General features: G+C 39.5%; 1 protein-coding gene across 2 annotated transcripts in view; it reads left to right on the top strand.

The window, feature by feature from the left end:
* CCDC148 (coiled-coil domain containing 148) overlaps positions 1-23694 on the top strand; it is a 169298-nt gene that overhangs the window by 134367 nt on the left and 11237 nt on the right. For both annotated transcript variants that reach the window (XM_033944463.1, XM_033944464.1), the window contains one exon: positions 6686-6803. In XM_033944463.1, the coding sequence (XP_033800354.1) occupies positions 6686-6803 (118 nt within the window). The remainder of the gene's footprint in view (positions 1-6685; positions 6804-23694) is intronic.

The following is a 23694-nucleotide window of genomic DNA, read 5'->3' on the forward strand; positions in this document are numbered from 1 at the left end:
GACTGCTGAGCTGCTGGCACTATCTGGATAGTGGCTGCCAGTGACTATTCAAATAGAGCAGTGAACTGCTGGCACTTTTCACTACTATTCAGATTTCGTAGAACAACTTTTTTGCTGTCCTAAGTTATTCATGTGTTTTCTGGATAGCAGCACTGAAAATCACTGCTGTCCATATAACTTGTGTCTCCACTCTGACTCTGCACCTAGTCAAACCTGGCACTAACCAGATAATTTTATTTACTTATTTTAAACATGTTATATTTCACTTAGATCCAAAGTAGATTACAATAAAAACATATGAGCTGTTTTGACACCTCCTAAAACAGCAGAGGTGGGAGGGTCAATCATAACTAGGGCTTATTTTTGGGGTAGGGCCTATATTAGGAGCATCTTTAAATCTTATGCTAGGGCTTATTTTCGCGATAGGTCTTATTTTTGGGGAAACAAGGTAGTTCTGATTAGAATGCACTACATCTCTGCTTTAAATAGACCCATACAAATTAAAAAGCTTTTAAATCTTTTCACACTGAGTAGTATAAAAGTTACACTGTGCTCATGCTTTAAACAGAGAGAGCTTGAAAAAAATAAAATGTTTTGAAATATTTTTTAAACTGAAAGGCATTAGCATAAAACCTGAGGTAACCGGAAAGTTTATTCCATAATTTTATTTATTTATTTACTTACTTACAGTATTTCTAGGGCAACAGACACTCTATACCTGAACTTGTGGGTAGTCAATCCCTTCTAGCAAGAATTGTTGTAGGAAGCGTCATTAGCATTCTTTTGTTCTGCTTCCCATCTTCTGGGCTGTTCTCCAGTTCCTCAGTTGTCTTTCTACAAGCAAAATGGTAGGAGCCTTTCTTTTCAGCTCGTGTTTCTTTTCTTTTTTTTTTTCCATTCTTTATTCATTTTTTCATCTTACATCAAGCATACAATATTACAACATTTGAAATTGAACATATCACTTGAATTTCTTTCTATTATCATCTTAAATACATAAATTTACTCCCTCCCCACCCACCCTTCCCACTAATATTAGCTCGTGTTTATTTTCAACATTACCATGCGCAAGATGGGGAGGTTCAATCTGAGGAAGACTTGGACGAAGTGGGCTCTGTTTCAATGCTTTTTCTCTCCCAGTCAGGGTTCTCTGTAGCAGCAGATGCTGCTTCATCTCTAAGGGTCCAATCCAGATCTAGTGGAGGCCCCTGATCTCAGGGAGGACCTGACTGTGCACAGCTGTTTAAGCCTTCACCTCTTTTGGAAGTGATCACATGATCCCTCCAGGAATTAAAGATGGAGATTTCACAGTCCTCTGCTATACAGTGCTTACTTTTGAGCAGCATGAGGCTTGCTTCCTTCTCACCAATACCATTATACATCCAATCTCTCTCACGGATCATGCTGCCATCTCTTTATATATTTCCATCTCAGCCCCACATAAGGAATCCCCCTCATGGCGGCTAAACAACGCCTTACTGCTAGACGAGGAAATTATTGAAAAAATCAATTCTTTCACTGCGGAGTTTTTTGAAAATAATTCTAAAGATCCTGAAATTTGCCCTTCCATTGTCTGGGAAGCATACAAAGTAACCCTTAGAGGCGAATTGATTAAAATTGCCTCTTGGAAAAAGAAACAGTCCATGAGAAAGGAAAAAGATTTAGAAAACTCCATCAAAACCTTAGAATTACAACATATGTCTAACCACATACATGACCCAAATACTTTCCAACGTATTCAAAATCTTAAATATGAATATAATACTTTAGTTTCACATATAGCTAGGCGTGATATTTTTATCTCTAACTCTGGTCATTACATGGGAGATAATATAATGGGTCGTCCTTTGGCCAGATACCTTAAAAATAAATCTAAAAGACTACATATAACGGCTATTCAGAATCCATCAGGTCAATTAGTCAAAACCAGATCTCTAATTTCCTCTCAATTTGAAAAATTCTATACTTCTTTATACCAATCTGAATCTACCACTCCTGAAGCAGATATAGACTCATATCTTACCTCCTTAACTCATCCGACCATTCCAGAATCTGTTAAATTGGAACTTGATTCTCCAATAACTATATTAGAAATTGAAACTGCCATATCTTCCTTACCTGCTGGGAAAGCCCCTGGCCCAGACGGCTTCACGAACGAATTCTTTAAGCAATTTCGCACCCTACTAGCTCCTCATCTCCTTAAATATTATGACTTCCTCCACTCCACTCCGGACAAGCAATTCAATTTCACTGAGGCCACCATTGTAGTAATCCCTAAACCTGACAGAGATGACACTTTAGTTAAAAACTTTCGCCCCATCTCTCTCCTCAATTTAGACTACAAGATAATGGCAAAATTACTTGCATTAAGACTTACCAAAATAATCCCACTGCTTATACATAAAGATCAAACAGGGTTCATTAAACAAAGATATATAGGAGACAACCTGCGCCTATTTCACTATATTAACGCTCATGCTAAAACAATGTCAGACCCTGTAATAGGCCTAGCTATTGATGCTGAAAAAGCCTTTGACCGAGTGGAGTGGCCTTTCCTTTTCCGTGTCCTGAAGTGGTATAATTTTGGCCCATTTTTTACAAACTGGATAAAAACGCTATATCATCAACCCACAGCTCGTATTAGGATTAACAACTCTTTATCCAATAAATTTCCCCTCCATAGAGGTACTCGACAAGGCTGTCCTCTCTCACCATTGCTATTTAATTTAGTGTTAGAGCCACTCCTTTCAGCTATACGACAAAGTCCCTCAATTAAAGGTATTCCCTCCTCTGATCGAGATTTCAAATTAGCAGCTTATGCTGATGATGTTTTACTTTTTCTGAGAGACCCTTTACTCTCCCTTCCCAATCTTATTCATATTATCACTCAATACTCCCTCCTTTCCGGATACTCTGTTAATTGGGAGAAATCAGAGATCTTCCCTCTAAATGATAATATACTTCCATCAGATTTGGCTCATTTTCCTTTCTCATGGTCACATGAAGCTGTGAAATACTTGGGGATTTTAATACATAAAGATTCGGTTCATGCTCAAGATCTTAATATATCTAAAGTCAAAAATCTAGTTCTAAACACTACATCTAGATGGAACCCACTCTTTCTATCCTGGTGGGGTAGAATTGCATCCATCAAAATGACTCTGGCCCCTCAAATTAATTATATTCTTTCTATGCTCCCTCTGTTATGCCGGAAATCATTATTTCATTGGCTAAATATGAAAATATCTGAATTCATTTGGAACAAGAAAAAACCTCGAATCGCTCTCGCCAAACTGAAAGCCTCTAAGATCAACGGTGGTCTCAACTTTCCTGATTTCTATCACTATTATATTGCTTCATTAGCCAAATATGGAGCTTACTGGCTCACTAATTCCTCCACTCAAAATCTTCCCACTCAAGATCTTCCTGCCTGGTTTGAAATGGAATGTTTTTTATGTACGCCTTTACACATCTCATGCTTACTAACGGTGTCAATACCAAGGCACTTAAAGAGATACTCTTTATTGGGTGCAACGCAGCATGCTCTTTATCTTATAGATACATTGACTGAAATCTCAGTTAAGGTTAGTCCACTCATGTCCCTTTGGAACAATCCCAAAATTCAAAATCACGACAAATCTCTATCATGGAAAAGGTGGCAGCGGGCAGGTATATGGTTTGTCCATCAATTGTCTACCCTCAACTCGTTAATTCCATTCGATATACTGTGCTCTACATACTCGCTACCTCCTTCTACTTATTCACAATGGCGTTCTCTCACTGGAGTGTTGCCGTCTTTACATATACGATTTGACTATATGACTTCCAAAAATACTATTTACAACTGGTCTTCTCTGTCTCTACTAAAAGGTAAGGCGATATCATCCTTCTACAGTATTTTAAGAGATCACTCCTTCACTTTTTCACCTCAATCTATGAAGCACTGGGACGCTATACTTACCACTCCGCTTTCTGACATTGATTGGGAGCTTTTCTGGTCATCAACAAATCGCCCGCTTTTATCTTCTAGAGTATCACAATCAATGTACTTCCTTATGTGGCAAGCAATATGGACCCCACTTCGCATGTGGAAAGCTAACTTAAAACAAGACTCTGTTTGTTGGAACTGTTTGAAAGAGGAAGGAACTCTTGATCATATGTTATTTCATTGTACTCTAGTCCGCTCTTTTTGGACCTACGTCTGGAACACCATACAATCTATTACTAACTGCTCAGAAGAAATCTCTATAGACATTATAATCCTTCGCTCTCAACACCCATGTTTCACACAATCAAATTGTCCACCTAAACTCATTGATACCATGTTGGTGACTGCCCTCATGCACATTCTAAAAAATTGGAAATCACCCTCGCTATTAGATTATACCTTTTGGTGGAACTCTCTGAGTATGTATCATAGATTTGAATCCTACGCATATGAGAAGAGAGTTACATTCCGAACCTGCATGAACTTGAAATACAACAAATCTCCATGGTCATTCTTAGATTCCTATGTACGCTCATCTTCTTAGACACTCCTGTTATCCTTTTCTTCTCCTCTCTTCTCTCTTTCATTTTTCTTTCCTTTTTTCTTTACTGCTCTCTCTTATCTTTATCTTATATATCCCTTACATACATTTTTAATAATTGGAGCCTTTGCTCCTATACAGTTAAACATAAATTTATATATTTTATATACAGAAAGCTTTATTTTGTTTCTATGTACTTTAAATGATTCTTGTATCCTTTAAAATACTTAATAAAAACTATTGAACTGTGAGGCTTGCTTCCTGCTGCCCCCACTGAACCTCTGTCATAACTCCGGAAAAGACATCAGAATAACAATTCACAGTCATAGCAGATGAACTTCAAACTTATACTAGGTCAATTCAAACAGTAAGAAACAGTTCATAGAGTGGAACTAGTATTTATGGTTCAGGGACATAAAAAATAAAATTGCATACGATTAATCTCTTTTATAAGTCCATCCCATCCCAGCGCAATGGTCCCACATATAGCAGGGCAAAGTCCTGCCAGGAGTGGAGCTCCTCTGTGTCCACTTCCCTCTCACTTGGGATGTCCTTCCCTTCCTTGCAGCTCCCCATGCTATGGGAACCAAACACAAATCCTCTTCTTTCCAGCAGAGGTTACTCTAGCCAGCCGTAAACAGGATCTACCTCCTGAATTCTGGGATTTCCCCCTCAGTGCTCAGGGCTTCGGTGGGGGCTGGACGACCAAAGATCCTAGTCCAATAGAATTAATCCTTTTATTTATTGTTTTTCCCCCTTCTCAGATTTAGCTCCCACCATCTCCATCTGGACAGATCTGCCAGCTTCCATTACCATAATAACCCTCAGGAGATCCTCCCACCTCCTGCTCTGCAGCAGAGGCATCTTTTTGGGGGTTGCACAATAATAATAATAATAACTTTATTCTAATAAAAATGATTACAAAAAAAAAATAACTTTATTCTTTTATACCACCATAACCAAAAGTTCTAGGCGGTTTACACTAAAAAGAGCTGGACAATCAGCGAAATACAATAATACAGTAAAAAATACAAATATTTGTAAAATAGAATTTCAATAATAAAACTCACTAAGTAATAAACTTATCGAACAAAGTGGTCTTAATTAATTTCCAAAAACAGCAATAGGATAACATAGCTTGCTGAATACATTTACCTAACCAAGATTGTTGCCTACCAGCTTGAAATGCTAGGGTCCTGTCTAAGAAGGTCTTATATCTACACCCATTAATTTTTGGATAAGCAAATAAGTAAAATAATTTATATAACAGCTTTAATAAAGAAAACTACTGCAGAGCTGTAGGCGCCTGGCTCTAGGCGCCTGGGCCAATCAAGCCTTAGACTTAGTGGGGATGGATGGACCCGCTATGCCTAAGGCCTGATTGGTCCAGGCTTCTAGAGCCTGGGCCAATCAGGCCTTAGGCTTCGGCGGGATGGGCCGGGAAGGGGTGGGCCCGCCTCATTTCAACGAGGCGGGACTGCCGGCTGGACGGGCAAGACCCGTCTGGCCAAAAGAAAAGGTTAGTTTGGTGGAGGGGAGGTTTGGGGGCTGTTAGCACGGGGGGGGGGGGAAGGGTGCGTCTTCGGGCAGAAGGGATTGGGCACCCTCCTGCCAGTGATCGATATTGTCGGGGGGGGCATCTTCTGGCAGGAGGGTTTGGGCACCCTCCTGCCACCAATTGGTAGTGTCAGGGGGGGGCATCTTCTGGCAGCAGGGTTTGGGCACCCTCCTGCCAGCGATCGGACAGGCGGCTGCGACCAGCTATACTTATAGCGGCAGAGAGATCCCTTGCCGCAATAAGTATAGCGGCCGCATCTATTTACAATGTAGACCAGCATTTTGTTGGCCTACATTGTAAGCGTCTCTTCCTCTACTAGGGAGACGCATAGGGCCGCCTAGGTTCGCCTAAGGCCCTTAGGCATCTTTCTGTAGATGCTCAGAGCAAATACACTCCAGACATTCTCACTGCAATGCTACATTTAAACTACATGACCCACATACAGTATATGGTCCATTGAGATGCTATTTTAGAGAATGAGTAATGTGAGTGATTTCACTTCTTAAACATAAAACACAGACAAAAGTTTAATCCTAGATTCACAAGTGTGCATTTTATAATACCTGTTTGTTCACTTAATATCTGTCTATTTTTAAAGGATTATTTTTAGGCAGATGTTGTTGGAAAAACGTCTTATGGAGAAAAAAGAAAAAATCCTTCAAGAGACACATGAAGAAGAGGAAAGGCAAAGACGTCTTGAGATCCTAAGACAACAGGTGCATTCAGCTAGCTTCTGTATACATTTAACTCTTTTTGATCCTGGATAGCTTGGATGGGTTAATTTAGTAAAAAATGTAAGTTTTTGTTGATGGGTCAGAGCCAGGACTAGCTTTCTCTGGGAGGCCATTGTTACATAGTTGAAGAGGGCAGAATGTTCAGAAATTGTTCCAGCACAATCAGTTTCACTCTCTCTCTTGTTGTTTACGCTCAGGTTCTAATCACTGAGTGGCCCAGACCATGAGGTTTTGAGCTACTTCCCTGAGCCGTCTCCCACCTTTCCTGAACTTTTTCTGACATTGCTCTGGGAAGAATTTTAATTGGTCCCGTCTGTGCTTCACCAGTTAAATATAGGGCCAACTCAATAGTTCACTGCTCCACTGGCCACTCTGGCTATCCTTTCAAAGGTTGTTAATTATCCCTCAGTCCTAACTTAGGGCTAGATTCACTTAACTCATCTAAGCAATTCGATCTGTGGGCAGTCCGTGGGCCAGTCTTCCCGGGCAACCGATTCACTACCCCTTCTCATGCAAATTAATGCAATTGGAGGCTGCCCTGATAACTCCTGTTCTCTGCCCCAATTCTCCACTTTCTGCTGTCCTGATAACTTCTGCTCTCTGCCCTGATTCTCAGCTCTCTGCCGCCCTAACTCCTGCTCTCTGCCTCGACTGCCCTTCCCTGCAGTGTGAGCCTGTGGTTTTAATCTGCGGGTTTAAAGTGGGTTAAAACCACAGGCTCACGAAAAAGTAAAAAACAAAAAAAAGTTTTCAGCTCTGCCGGGCACGGAGGACCAGCGTATGCGCAGACCATCTACAGATGGTCTGCGCATGCGTCGGGATCATTGGAGAGCGATCCGTGCAGTCGGTTGGGGGCGTGATTCCGATCGCCCTCATTTGCATGAGGGTGATTTGTGAATCAGCTCCACGGACGTGGATCGGATCGCTCACAGATAGTGAATCTAGCCCTTAGTCTTTTCTGTGCAGCTAAGTTTGCTCTCATGAGTATAAACTGGATTAAATTAGCCCTTGCTGTGCATTTAAATTTGCTACGGTGCACTAACAGCTTGGGAGAAAAGCTGCTCCATGGGAAGGGGAGTGTTTATTTTTGCTTTGGTTCCATTGAATCTTGGGACCGAGTGAAATGGTGGGTTGTTTTTTTTTCTGTTTTTATAATGACAGTGCAGCAGGACAAACAAATGCTGTTTGGTTTGTGGGGCTCATCAATCAGTGGGTTCATTGATGGAAAAGGGCTGAATGTGTAAAAACAAAGCCACAAATGTACTTCCAGCCAACTAGATATGCTGACGGAGGAACAGCATAATGACTCTGCAGTTCAGATGGCTGTGGGCTGTAACATGTCTGAGGCAGCAGCAGACCCACTTTTGGCAGGAACTACTGCCATTTTTGCTATGCTCTCAGCAGTTCCCACTAAAAATGAGTCTTAGGGGGTATTGCCTAATTTAAACTGTAGTGGGTTTTATTTGGTAACACTTCTATTCTGTGGTGTCACATAGTTATATCAATGTTGTGGTTACAGCATGCAGTTGTTAATGAGTGAATAGAGTGATAATTTGCATACATTCATTTACATCTCATTATGGTCATTAATTCTGTGATTTATCTTCAGCTCACTAAAGTATTAACAAGTACCTTAATATACATTCATGAAAGCCTTAATATCCCTGTTAAGATTTTAATGAGTAGAATTCTATGTGTAATGATAACTATGAGTAACATTTCAAAAGTGCATGTATCTAAAAAGTTAGCAGGTAGTTTTCAAAGGGATACATTTCTCTTTGAAGAATGAGTTGTGAAAAATTTGTCTTTCCCCATATAAACTGATATGCATGCTTATAGAAATCAAAAAGATATACAGAAATGTGCTTCCATCACTCCCCACCCCTCTGAAAAATTCTTCCCATTTTCAGGTAAACCTTATAGATCTAGTTTCAATATACATGTGGAGGGGCATAATCAAAAAAACCGTCTAAGTCCCCTTTTGGCCTAAGTCCTTAAACATTCAAAGCAGAAGCAGGGAAAATGTCCATAATCAAAACAAACGTCCAAAAGGAGTTTTGTTTTGATTATGGCCTGCCTCTACTAAACACCCAAGCCCTCTTGCCCCGGCGATCGTGCCCCCCCCCCTGCCCCTGCCGAGTACAAGCAGGCCAGGAGGGAGCCCAAGCCCTCCTGGCCCCGGCGACCCCCCCTCTGACAAGAGCGGGCCAGGAGAGAGCCCAAGCTCTCCTGACCCCGGCATCCCCCTCTGACACGAACGGGCCAGGAGAGAACCCAAGCTCTCCTGGCACCGGCGACCCCCCCAACTGGATTGGGCCAGGAGGGAACCCAAGCCCTCCTGGCCCTGGCGACCCCTACCCCCCACCCCCCACTACAATACAGGCAGGAGGGATCCCAGGCCCTCCTGCCCTCGACACAACCCCCCTCCCCCCAACGACCGCCCCCCCAGAACCCCTGATAGGGCATCTCTCCTGCCGCGGGTCGCGGCAGTTCAGGTAGAGGAGTGATAGTATCGTAGTAGGGGAGATGAGGCATCTCTCCTGACGCGATGCTTGTGGTGGAGGGGTAGGCAGGTTGCTGGGGCTGCTGAGCTGATCGCAGCAGCCACAATCAGCTCAGCGGCCCCTTTTTCGGCACTTAGAACTGGTTTGACTTCATGTAAGTCAAAAAGGTATAAGTGCCGACTAGGCAACCTGCCTACGGTTTTGGTTATACTTGTTGTACGCCTAGGTGTAGGTCGGCCGCCCACTGCCCGTCCTTTCCCCCCCTCTAAACACGCCTCTTTTCTCTCTATGCGTTTAGAGGCAGGGGAAAGGCCTAAGCTGTTTTTAGATACGTCTAAAAACCAGCTTTGGTTATGGGTACTTGGACGATCAGGCTTTTTGATCGTCCAAGTAGCCATTTAGGACACTTTTTAGATGTTGTTTTATTATGAACCCCATAGGTCTTACTACTACTACTACTACTACTACCAAATGCGTTTGCTTAGTAGAGTTAAACCAATGTTATCTGGTTATGACTTTCAATTACTGGTACAGACTAGTGCAGCTGATTTAAGGAAAAATTTTTCAATTCAATTCGATTCAGCCTATTGAATCGATTTTTCAATTCAATTTGATTTTCCTGTCCAATTAGGAGTTTGTTTCAAATGTCCTTGATGAGTTTATTTTGTAGCCTCTTCACCCACCCCTCCCCGTTTGCCCTCTCCTACCCACGCTGGCGCCGTGGTGTAAACAAAATAAACAAATAAAAGACTTTTCCTCTCTCTGTTAGGTCCTAGCTCACATTCGCTGTCTAACACCAGCTCTGGCAGGATACACATTTCAAATCTGACATATAATCAGAAAACAGAAAACAAAATTATTTTTTCCACCTTTTGTTGTCTGGTCATTATTCAAACCATGTTGGTCCCATGCTCTGGTTTCTGTTTGTCTTCTGTTAACTTGCTTGCCAGGGTCTCCTGCCCATTTGACATTTTCTTCTTCTCCGTGCTCACCATCCATCTTCATCTCTATCCTCCCCTTCGGTTCCGTTTCCCTTCCTTCCCCTAGTGATCAGGCACCTCTCCTTTTTTTTTACCTCCATCCTCGCAGTCCAGCATTTTTCTAATGACCACTTCACCCCATCCAGTATTTCTATCCCCCCTTCCTCCACACCATCCGCTGCTATTTAATATATTCATAAATGATCTAGAAACAGGGACGAAGTGCGAAATAATAAAATTTGCGGACGACACCAAACTATTTAGTGGAGCTCGGACTAAAGAGGACTGCGAAGAATTGCAACGTGACTTGAACAAACTAGGGGAATGGGTGACGAGATGGCAGATGAAGTTCAACGTTGAGAAATGTAAAGTATTACATGTGAGAAACAGAAATCCGAGGTACAACTATACGATGGGAGGGATGTTGTTAAATGAGAGTACCCAAGAAAGGGACTTGGAGGTAATGGTGGACATGACAATGAAGCCGACGGCACAGTGCGCAGCGGCCGCTAAGAAGGCAAACAGAATGCTAGGCATAATCAAGAAGGGTATTACAACCAGAACGAAAGAAGTTATCCTGCCATTGTATCGGGCGATGGTGCGTCCGCATCTGGAGTACTGCGTCCAATATTGGTCGGCGTACCTTAAGAAGGACATGGCGTTACTCGAGAGGGTTCAGAGGAGAGCGACGCGTCTGGTAAAAGGGATGGAAAACCTTTCATATGCTGAGAGATTGGAGAAACTGGGTCTGTTTTCCCTGGAGAAGAGGAGACTTAGAGGGGATATGATAGAGACTTACAAGATCATGAAGGGCATAGAGAGAGTAGAGAGGACAGATTCTTCAAACTTTCAAATAATAAAAGAACAAGAGGGCATTCAGAAAAGTTGAAAGGGGACAGATTCAAAACGAATGCTAGGAAGTTCTTCTTTACCCAACGTGTGGTGGACACCTGGAATGCACTTCCAGAGAGCGTAATAGGGCAGAGTACGGTACTGGGGTTCAAGAAAGGACTGGACAATTTTCTGCTGGAAAAGGGGATAGAGGGGTATAGATAGAGGATTACTGCACATTCCTGGACCTGTTGGGCCGCCGTGTGAGCGGACTGCTGGGCACGATGGACCTCAGGTTTGACCCAGCAGAGGCATTGCTTATGTTCTTATGGTTCAACTTCTCTCCCTTTCTTTTCCCTCCCTTCCTCCATTGCATTGTCCACCATCTCTCTCCTTCTCCTCTGTTTTAAGACCCATTATTTCTTCCCCTTCCCCTCTACCCTCAGTCCAGTATATTCCTCTCTCTCTTTGGACCCCCTCCCTCCTTATACTTCTAATAGCTACACCAGAGGCCCCCCAAAGGCTGGCATGTTTCCCCCTTCCCTCCAGTGTCATCTGGATTCTCCCTGTCCTCCCGGTCTCACTTTCAAAACTAATTACGGCCTGCAGAGGATTGCCGGTGATGTAGTGATTCTAGCAGGATGCCGTTGGCCTCTGCTGCATGGTCCCACCCCTCCTTAAGACAGGCTTTTCGCTGCCAGAGCAGTACTGCTCCTGCTTTAGGAGACCTGAAGGTATGCGGGGAGGAGGGTTGGTCAGTGAATCAGCCCGATTTTTTAATCGGGCAGCACTAGTACAGACTACAATTATTTTGAAGCTGGATTATTGTAATGCACTTTACTTAGGTATAACATCATCACAATGTAAAGCAGGGGTGCCCACACTTTTTTGGCTTGTGAGCTACTTTTAAAATGACCAAGTCAAAATGATCTACCAACAATAAAATTTTAAAAAACACAGAGCACACTGTATGCAGAGAAAATGTTAATTATCATTTATATTCGGGGGGAAGGGGGGTTCAAAGAGGTCAAGGCAGATGACTTTAAAATATACAATGTCACCTCAGTAACAACTATACAAAAATAGACAAATATACCCTCTCACTTTTTAATAAACTGCAATAGCAGTTTTTAGCGCAGGGAGCTACACTCAATGCCCCACGTTGCTCTCGACGCTTAAATGCATAGCAAGGGCTAATTTAATCCAATTTATACTCATATACAATTATATAGCGCTGAAAGGCGAATGCAGCACTGTACATTTTGATATTTATAGATGGTCCCTTCTCAGAAGAGCTTACAATCTAAGTTGAACAGACAGACATGACATATAGGGTTGGGGATGCAGTTTTGCCTACAGATGGAGTCAGCAGTTTTCAAAGTTTTCAAACATTTCTGTGTTTAAAACCATGTTTTATTCATGGAAATGACTTTTAGGAGGTAATTTTACAAGAAGATTCTATTTTATGCCTTTTTTAGTAAGACCTTCACAGTAATGATGTTAATTTTATTTAAGTATATCTGGATCTCCTATCGGTATCCCAATTTCAACAGATGTTGCAGGTGCAATCTCCTTCAATTTATGTTCTATATCCAAATACTTTCAGGCCTCAGCACCACCACTCCACCGCTCTGAGGGCCTCTTCTATTAAACTGTGCTAGCAGTTTCTAGCGCGGAGAGCCGCGCTGCTCCCAACGCTCATAGAGTTCTTATGAGCGTCAGGAGCAGTATGGGCCATTCAGCATGGCTCTCTGCGCTAAAAACTGCTAGCACAGTTTAATAGAAGAGGGGGTAACTGTTTTGTATAGCGGGAAGAATTATGTGTAGGATCATCACTGGCCCGTGGTTCTAACTTAAGTTTAAAGCATATTAATAAAGAAAAGCCTCATGGGTCTGCACTGCGGGGAAGGGTGGGAGAGTTGGGGCAGGCAGGCATTCGGGCAGGCAGGCGTTTGGGCAGGCAGCTCCAGGGATGCAGGTGATTGGGGCAGGCAGGCGATCCAGGGCAGCGGAAAAGTTCGGGGCAGCAGGAGAGTTCGGGGCTGCAAGAAGAGTTCGGGACTGACAGGGCAGAGAGCAGGGCAGTCGGAAAGGGCTTGAGCGACTGGTCCTCAGCAGTCGCTTATTTGTGATCAGCCAGCCCAGTCAGTGTTGCAGGGTTTTGGTTTGTGAATCGTGTCCCTGCCTACTTTGCATGCCGTTGCCCTCATTTGCATGTGCGGATTGGAGGATGGTTGGCAGAGAGGTAAATTAATCGGGGCAGAGGGAAATTTGCTCGTAAAGGGGTCGCAAACCGATCGGTACACAATCGGTTGTTTGTTTTGTGAATCTGGCCCTTAGCGCTGTGGAGTGATGGTGCTGAGGTCTGAAAGTACTTGGATATAGAACATAAATTGAAGGAGATTGCACCTGGAACATCTGTTGAAATTGGGATTTTTTTAGTAAGATATCTAAGTGCCTGTTTTAAAATAGTCTCAATCATGCATAAGTGCGGCAGTATATAAATCTCCAAATTGCATTTAAAGAACTATCTATTGCAGATCCCTCAGAAATGCTACCAACCAACCAATCACTAATTCAACGGCTGTGTAATAAAACATTTTTGTGACATATAGTCATCATCAAATCTCCGCTAATTGATTTAGCGCACGCTAAATGCTAAGGTGCCCATTATATTCTATGGGCGCCTTAGCTTTTAGCGCACGCTAAATCGGTTTGCGCGCCCAAAATGACTTAGCTTTGCTGCCGTTTCACTATCAGCGTATTTTATTATTTTTGAAGCTTGTTAATCGATGTCGGGAACATGTTTCGCCACTCAGCTTTCTCAAGAACAGTCCCCTGCAGTATCAAAACCGAATGATGAAATTCCCACATGATATTACAAAGAAAATTTTTAGCTACTTAGTATATAAATCTTACCCCTTCACTCTTGTCACGCACCATCTCGACTAAGTTTTCTGTCAAAAAGATGGTCATGGTGTCTGATTTCCAGTTTAAAACTCCCTCTCTATAAATGTCAATCAGGAATTAGAACAGTGACATCCATTCGAACTCCATATTTAAACCTGTCGGTATGACAGTGTTTAATGTGAAAATCCAGTGCTGTTCTCTAAAATTTTATCTCTTTTCGTGATGTCCTCCCTCACACCCTACTTTGATCTGGTCAATGATTCTCCACCTGATATCCTCAACTGTATGCCTCAGATCCAACCAATGCTGCACAAATGTTGCCTATAGAATACCATTCATTATTCTGGACTTGTGTTCATTCAGTCTAATATGTACAGGAGTCTGACTACTCCTTCCAACATATATTAAACCAAATGGACATGTGATAGCATAAACCACATTGCGTGATTTACATGTAGTATGTGTTTTTGAAATTATATGTTTATTTTCTCGTCCTGGTGGTTCCCATTCAGACCCTTCGATCATTTGTTCACACCATTGACAGCTACCACATTTCCTATGTACACCAACTATATCATCTAAATCTTCATCATTCATATATCTATATTTAGACAGTCGTTCTAAATTTTTTCCCCTATTATAGGCTATAGTAGGAAACTCATCAAAGATCTCTGAAGTCATCTTCGTAATATGCCAATGCTTTTTCATACTTGTAACCCACATATGGGTATGATCATAACATGGAAGTACACACACCAGCTTCTCTTCTATATTCTGGGGTTTGTCTTGCAATAATAGGTCTTGATTCGCATACTTAGCCCGAAGGAGTGCTTTTTGGATATGTTTCCTCGGGTAACCCCATTGGGCAATGCGTGTCTCCAGAACCTTGGATTGTATAAGTGGTTTACAAAATACAATCATAAATATGACATGACAGGTACATAATCAGATAGTACACCTCCAAAGTTCTTTTACAATATAATCACTCAGTTAGTGAAAGCTTCCATAAATAAGGTTGTTTTAAGTATCTTTTAAATTAATCCTCCTCTGTGCATATTCTTCTTAATCTAAGAAGTTGCTCTACTGGCAAGTTGGACTTTAGCCTATATGGTTGATGACTATGAAACTGTAAAAGAGTATTTTTTCAACAGGCTTTTGATATAAAGTTGTCTTGAGATGATGTTGATCTTTAATCATCAATAGATCCCAAATTTTTATCTGTTGTGAATCATATTTTAATGTGAACTTGATCTGAGGGTCCAGCCCATTTAGCCATTCTCCAAATACTTTTAGATTACCCTCAGTATCAGTCCAGATGAAAAAGATATCATATAGAAAACGTTTCCAAAAGGTTATAGATTTAAATTGAGAAGATGGATAAATGAAGGTTTCTTTTAGAGAATGACACGGGGGAAAAATTTATCACCATTTCCACCCCGTCCCTGTGAGTTTGTCCCTGTACCTGCCCCGTCCCCACAAGCTCAGTCCCCTTCCCTGCCCTGTCCTTGCAAGCTTGGTCCCCATCTGAACTTATTTTATTAAAGTATAAAAAGAGACAATATTCTGTACAATTGTCATTTTATAAACACAAATAATACAGAGCAAGGATCAACAAAACCCCTGTCTTCCCTCCCTTTCACAAATATCCCCTCCATTATTGTGAAAACTGAACAAACCAAATTACTACAGAATGCTACATAGAAAAAATTAAGCTAACAGAATACTTCAGTCACACATGGTAGAAATAGTGTTACAGGAGTGCCCTAAGCCAGCTGGAAGCTGAGGATGCACAGCCTGGGCTTTGCGGTCCCCAGTTATGTCTAATACCAGCTCTAGCAAGATACATATTTCAAATCTGAAATATTCTAATCACAAAATATAAAATAAATTTATTTTTTTCTACCTTTTGTTGTCTGGTAATTTTATTCTTCAAATCACATTGGTCTCAGGCTTTGGTTTTAGGTTCCTTCTGTCTTCATCGTGGCATGGCTGGCTCCTGAAGGTAAAATAGGCCAAGAGGAGCTGGGGAGGAGATGCTGAGTCTGACACTGGCGCAATTTTTTTACCACAGGAGCAAGACTTTTCATCACTCCCACGGGGTGGTAAAAGGTCTTGTCCCCATTCCCGCGGGGCAGTGAAAGGTCTTGTCCCCATTCCTGCAGTAAACCAGTTGCAAATGTCTGCATTCCTGTGGATTTACTGTGGTGACCACGGTTTACCGTGGTAAACGGTCCCCATGTCATTCTCTAGTTTCTTCCAACTTGGCTATATATAAAGTAGCCATTGAGGGGGCCAAAGTGGCTCCAATGGCCACTCCTTGAGTTTGTAGATAAAAATTACCTGTGAACCAAAAGTAATTTTGAGAAATCACCAAATCTGCAAGTTGGATCAAAAAATCAGTTTTTATACCCTTTCACTACGGTCCAAATGAAATTTAATAATGCCCAGTGCTGCTTGATGTGGAATCATCCTATACAATGAAGTAATATCCAGGGTAGCTAGTATCACTGATTCTGGTATATGACCCAAGTCCCGAAGCATATTTAAACACCATCATTTATAAGGGACTCCTCCCATTTTATTAATATGCTTTGGAACTTGGGAGGGATGGTAAAAGCGTGGTGGGGCGGGGAGGTCCCGGCACTCCCACTGACACGGCGCCCGGGGTGGTCCATCCCCTGCTCCCCTTACTACTCCACTGCTTAGGGCTCCTTTTATCAAGCAGCGGTAGAGCGTTTTACCACAAGCTGACAAGGTAAATGCGCCGATGCTCATAGGAATTGAATGAGTGTTGAAGGATTTACTTCGCCAGCCCATGGTAAAACACTCTACCACTGCTTGATAAAAGGATCCCTTAATCCTCCATTAGATTGTGAGCACTCCAAGGACAAAAAAAAATATCTACAGCACCTGAATGTACACAGTATATGTAGACAGTATATAAATAATAAATGATAAAAATAGGTATTCAAAACAAACCCCAATAACATACAGATACCCACATGCAAGTTTATACATGCTTCAAAGAAGGTGTAAATATGTGCATATACCTTCTGGGCATGATTCTATAAATGGCACCTAGCAGTTCCTACATTGTAGGTTCCACTCAGCGTGGTTGTCAATCAACTGCTAGGCACCATATATAGAATCAAGCCTATCAGCATCTAAGCAGGCATCACTAGGTATCCTAAAGGTAGGCACAGTTACATTAGGCCAAGTTTTAACTGGCCTGATTTACTGGCACCTATCTTGGATGCCTAGCAACACCTATGTCAACCACCCTATTCTCTGCATCTAACCATGCCTACTTTTCAGATAGTCCAAATAGATATATGGAAAAATAGCTTGTTCAACTAATCATACAACATGCAACTATATGTGAACAAACTGATTGTAGCTGATTTTTACATATACCAAGACCTCAAACACCCAAGACATTGAAGTGTACTTATTTCGTGTCCTTGCGGGGGTGACGTGTTCATCATCAGTCTTGTTAAATTTTTAATGCAGGTGTTGATATCTTAATGCATCTATGTGGTGCTATACATAATTTGAGGAAGAGCACTTAACTTATAGCATTAGGGTATCAATACCTGCATTAAAAATTTAACAAGACCGAAGATGAACACGTCACCCAAGCAAGGACATAAAATAAGTACAAGTAGTGTCTTGGGTGTTTGAGGTCTTGGTATATATATAAAAAATCAGCTGCAATCAGTTTGTTCACATATAGTTGCATACTTTTCAGATAGGCAACATTAGGTGTTGGAAGGCACCGCCACATAGGCATCGCTAGGTGCTGCGTGGAATTCCATTCCTAACTTTTAATTGTAATTTTTTTTTAAGTAATTAATTAATTCAATTCAATTTGGCCTATATACTTGAACATAAGCCAAGATTTTTGGGTCAAGAAATGGGAGTCTCAGTTTATATTCGGGTCAGCACCTGCCTGCCCCCCTCCCGGACCTCTTGCAGGCTTCCACTGGGCCTGCTGTATAACCTGGTGGTCCAGCAATGGGCCGGGACAGGAGGGATTCCATCTGCTTCCTGTCCCAACTGAGTGTTAAAACTTTTACCTTCCTCCCGCCTCCCCGGCGTACCTTTAAAATCCCCGATGGTCCAGTGGTGAACTGGAGGAGGAGTGGTTTCCTGTGCTCCTGCCCTGTGCAGAGCTTTACACTTGGAAAAACTACCTCCTAGGTAAATGGACCCCTCATATTTGTTAGAATGGTAATCAATATTGATACCACCTTCTTGATCATTAATAGTAACCTTTCCTTTTGGATAATTACTCTATTGTGATACTTAACATTAGCTGAAAAATGTTAATCTTTCCTTCTTTGCACTAGCCTTATAGAGAAGCAGTCAATGACTTTGAAACCTAACCAATTGTTAAAGGAAAATTGTGAATGATTATGAACTGCTGTTATAAAAAAAATTTCTGTTCAAGGTGAGACCAAATCATTAAAAAAATAGTTCTTGGGGGCGTGGCTTAACGCGAGCACGGATGGAAGTGTGATCGTGAAGCTCCTCACCATCCAGGCAATGAAATATAAAAAAAAAATTTTTCCTTCAGAATAACTTCATAGAAAATATATAATAAAGAAGCTAAACAAAAGATAAAAGATAAAATCCTAATTTGCTGCAGTTGAAGCGAGGTATGTGGTGACAGGAGTCGGAAAGACAGAGAGCCGTTTGTATTCTCTCGGCGGTTTTAAGAGAATTGAATTGCAGCGTTGAAACCGCGAGGAGAGTGTGTGAGTGGCTAATGAGGTCTGGTAAAGAAATTGTGGAGGAAGATTTTGTTCCGATGAGATATAAATGAACCCATAAGGAAAAAATATAGAGTTGAAAATTATCCTCCTTTGACGATGCTGAAAGGGGGATTGAGTGAGGAAAACTGAGGGAAAGGAATAACGGCGGTTTCTCTCGGTGATTAAGTGCCGAAGCGCTGAAAACAAATAAATGTCATTTTACTAAAATAAAGAAAATTAATGAATTGGGTATTACTTTCCTCTATCAGAGCTGCGATTGGGCTTATGAGAGAGGAGCCAGAGGAAAGGATTAACAGAGTTTTTTTAAAAAAAAAAAAAACTGAAGCAGCAAAACATCGAGGCATTTGAGAGACGCTGAGAACAGATAGAGGACAGTTGCTTCAAGATTGCCAAAATAAAAAAAAAAATAACTGGATGGAGTGTTGCTCTCCTCAGTCGGGGCTGCGATTGGGCTTGAGAGAGGAGAGCTAGAAGAAAGGACTACCGAATTTTTTCTCGGCGCTGAAGCGGTGTGTCATCGAGAGAGAGTGACTGACAGAGATAGTGAATTAAATCTGTGGAAAGATTTGATCCGCCGAGTCTGAGAGAAACCTAAGGGAAAGAAAGATTACTAGACTGAGTGTTCCCCTCCTTCATCGAGGCAGAGACGGGGATTAAAGGAGAATAACCAGAGAAAAGGATTTTTTTTTTCTTCCACAGCAATAGAACTGGAGACAAATAACTGACAGTTACTCTAAGAATACTGTAATAGTAGATTTGAGTCTGTTCAAAGATTGAGATGGTCTAACATTGATTTACCCGACGAAAGTGAGAAAAGTAAAAGAGTTTCAAACTGATATAAGTAAAAAGTTGATAAATATCAATCTTTAAAATATGGTGGTTATAAAATAACCTTCTTGCCAATATTAAAGTGATAAAAGACCCTAAATGAGGAGTATGCTTTCATAGTACAAGATTGGGACAGATAACTGAAAAAAAGAAAGGAAAAAAGAAAGGAAAAAGACTAAAAAAGAAAAATTTCTACTTCAAAAGATAAAACCAAATCCTGAAAGAAAAAGGATTAAAAACCTAAGAAACCAAACATAAACCTAAGAGAATAAATTTAAGAAAGAAGAAGAACCAAGAAAAAGAAAACAACAACATGGCAAGCACCAGACAAAACAAAAATGAGGCTGGTACATCTGCAAAAAGACAGAAACAAGATCAAATAACACCAAGCAAGATACCACTTCCTATTGAAGAGTCAGACACATTAAGTAAAGCAGAAGTTATGGAAGAACTAAGACAAATCAAACAAATGCTCAAGGAAACTATAACTAATATGTCTGAAATGAAAGAAGAAATTTTAAACATTCATAGACAAATGGAAGTTAACAACAAAAGAACAACTGAATTAGAATCAAAAATGGAAATTATAGAAAGTGAATCAAAAAGATGTAAAAATGACAGCCTGGAAATAAATAAATTGAAAGATCAACTGGAGGACTATGAGAATAGAGGAAGAAGGAAAAACATTAAACTTTTTGGAATACAGGAAAATTTAGAAGGAAAGAATACTATCCTTTTCCTTGAAAATTTAATTCCAAAAATAATACAACTAGACTTAAAACAACCACTTGAAATAGAAAGAGCACATAGAATCCCAACCAAAAATTTAGAAAACAAAGGCAAGCCAAGACCGATAATTTTCAAAATGCTTAGATACCAACAAGCATTAGAAATATTAAATGCTGCAAAAAAAGATAAAAACCTAAATTATAAAGGATCTAGAATATGGTTTTTACCAGACTTTGCCAAAAATACAGCAAATAAAAGAAAGAGACTACTAGATATGAGACCTCAACTAAGAGAAAAAGGATTTAAATATGGTCTATATTATCCGGCGAAAATGAGAATATCATCAGGAGACAAATCCTTATATTTTGAGGATCCAGAAAAACTAAAAGATTTTCTTTCTAAACCAGAACCTATGATATATTAACATAGAACATTAAGATGGTTTTGATGACTCTATGAAGAATTATAAAAATATGAAATATTGAAATATCTGAAGAAAACAAATTAAAAATTGTTCAAATGGATAATGATACATTAATGAAATGTTATGGAAAAATGATTAAAGATATTAAAGATTAATATAGATAGATAGAAGGGAAATTTGTTTGAATATTTAATAATGTTTGCCTGAGGGGGGGAGAATGTTCGGGTTACAGTTCCAATGTGTATCCTTAAGCAGCCAATGTATTGGGTGGGAAAGGGAGGGAAAAAGAGAGTATTTACTAGAATGATTAAAGAAAAAATAAATAAGGGATTAGATACTTTAGGGGTAAATATGTGTGTCGTGAAAGAAATTTTTTGGATTTTAAATATGAAAGAAGAGGGGAAGAAAAATATAATGAAAAGTATTAAAATGTATAATGTCTTTTAAAATATATTCTATTAATGTCAATGGCCTGAACCATGTAATTAAAAGAAAAAAAGTATTAACATTTTTAAAAAAGCAAAATGCGGATATTTACTGTCTGCAAGAGACCCATCTTAATATGAAGGAATCACAGAAACTATCAGGTGGATGGATAAAGGAATGTTTTTATGCTCCAGCAGTGGATAAAAAAGCAGGGGTTGCAATTCTTATAAATAAAAAATGTATGGCCAAGACTAATCTAAAAAGTTCAGATCCACATGGAAGATGGATACATATTGATATAGGTATGGGAAATGATACCCTGACGTTGTTCAATATATATGCCCCTAATTCGAATCAATCAGAATTTTTTAAAAAGATACAAAATATGTTATTACCACTGGCTGCCTCTAATTTAGTGGTGGCTGGAGATTTTAATGCTGTAATGGATCCATTATTAGATAAAAAACCAGGTAAAAGTATTAAATCTTTAGGTCTAGATAATTTGGTTCAATCATGTGATTTGAAAGATATATGGCGTATTCTTCATTTTAATGATCAGGAATATTCATTTTGTTCACAGGTTCATAAATCATTTTCAAGAATAGATTATATTTTTGTTTCAACAAATAAAGTGCAACAGGTGATTAAAGCCTCCATAGATCCTATTATTATTTCGGATCATGCGGGAGTATGGATAGAATTACAATTAGATCAAATAGAAAATGGTAGACCTCTTTGGAGATTCGATAATGCATTGCTTGTGGATGACAAATTTTTGAAAAATTTTAAAACACAAATTAATGAATTCTTTCAAATAAATTTAGTGGAAGATACATCTATAGAAAATGTATGGGATGCATTTAAAGCAACTATGAGGGGAAATATTATATCATATTCAGCTTTTATTAAGAAACAGATTAAAAAACAATATATAGAATTAGAAAAAGAAATAAAAATATTAGAAGCTAAATTGGTAAATAAATGGGAATATGAAGTTTTGCAAGTTCTTTTGAAAACAAAAGGTAAATATAATGAATTAACTTCAAAAATGATAAGAAAAGATCTATTTTCCAAGCAAACAATGTATTATGGAAATTCTAATAAGGCGGGGAGATTATTGGCAAACTATCTTAAAGCAAAAAAAAGGAGAACTAATATTAATGGAATAAAAGATGATAATGGTATAATAACAAATCAAACAAATACAATATTAAAACAATTTTTAAAATTTTATAAGAACCTGTATTCTTCTGAGCCTTGTTTGGTGAAACAAAAAGATGGAAAAAATTTTTTAGATTTAATTAATGGACCTAAAGTTCCTGATCATATAAAACGAAGTTTAGAAGAACCTATATCATTAAAAGAATTAGAAACAGCATTGAAGTCTCTTAGAGTTGGATCCGCTCCAGGTGGTGATGGTTACACAGTAGAATTTTATAAAACATTTCAAAATATCCTTTCCCCACATTTACTAAATTTATATCAGACACAACTTATAAAAGGTAATATTAAAGGTACTATGGCTGAATCAATAATAATTGTTTTGCCTAAGCCAAATAAAGATCCTACTTTGGTTTCGAACTACAGGCCTATATCTTTGATAAATGTTGATAATAAACTTTTGGCGAAAATTATGGCTTTGAGATTAGCCAAAGCTCTCCCACATATTATAGATATGCATCAAACGGGTTTCGTTGCTAAAAGACATTCCTCCAATAACTCTAGACTATTATTTCACATGCTAAACTTATCAAAAAAAATGGATGAACCGGCTTTTACAGTTTCATTAGATGCTGAAAAAGCATTTGATAGAGTAGAATGGAATTTTATGTATCAGGCTTTAGAATGGTTTGGTATAGGTTCTGGATTTATACAAATGGTAAAAACTTTGTATAGCTTCCCAATTGCAAGACTAAATATTAATAATAAGATATCTGATGGTTTTCAATTGCAGAGGGGAGTTAGACAAGGCTGTCCGTTATCTCCTTTGTTATTTGATGTTGTATTAGAACCCTTATTGTTAGCAATACAGCAAACGAGAGAGATACAAGGTATTCCATATTCAGATATGGAATATAAAATTTCGGCTTATGCTGATGATATTTTGCTTTATTTGAGAAATCCAGAGTCAACCTTATCTTCTTTATTGGAATTAATTAATAAGTTTGGTAAATTTTCAGGTTATAAAATTAATTGGAATAAATCAGAAATTATACCCTTGAATGTTCATTGTGTAAAAGGATTATTTGATAATTTTCCATTCATATGGAAAGAAGAAGGATTTAAATATCTTGGCATTCAAGTTAAAAATACAATTGAAGATACTGTAATAGAGAATGAAAAATATGTATTAAAAAAAATTACGGAGTTATGTGAACAATGGAACCCATTACATATTTCTTGGTGGGGAAGAGTTCAAACTATTAAAATGATGATATTGCCTGTAGTTTGCTACCAAATGAGTAT

The sequence above is a fragment of the Geotrypetes seraphini genome, chromosome 5, assembly GCF_902459505.1.
Source record: "Geotrypetes seraphini chromosome 5, aGeoSer1.1, whole genome shotgun sequence".
Taxonomy (NCBI): Eukaryota; Metazoa; Chordata; class Amphibia; order Gymnophiona; family Dermophiidae; genus Geotrypetes; species Geotrypetes seraphini.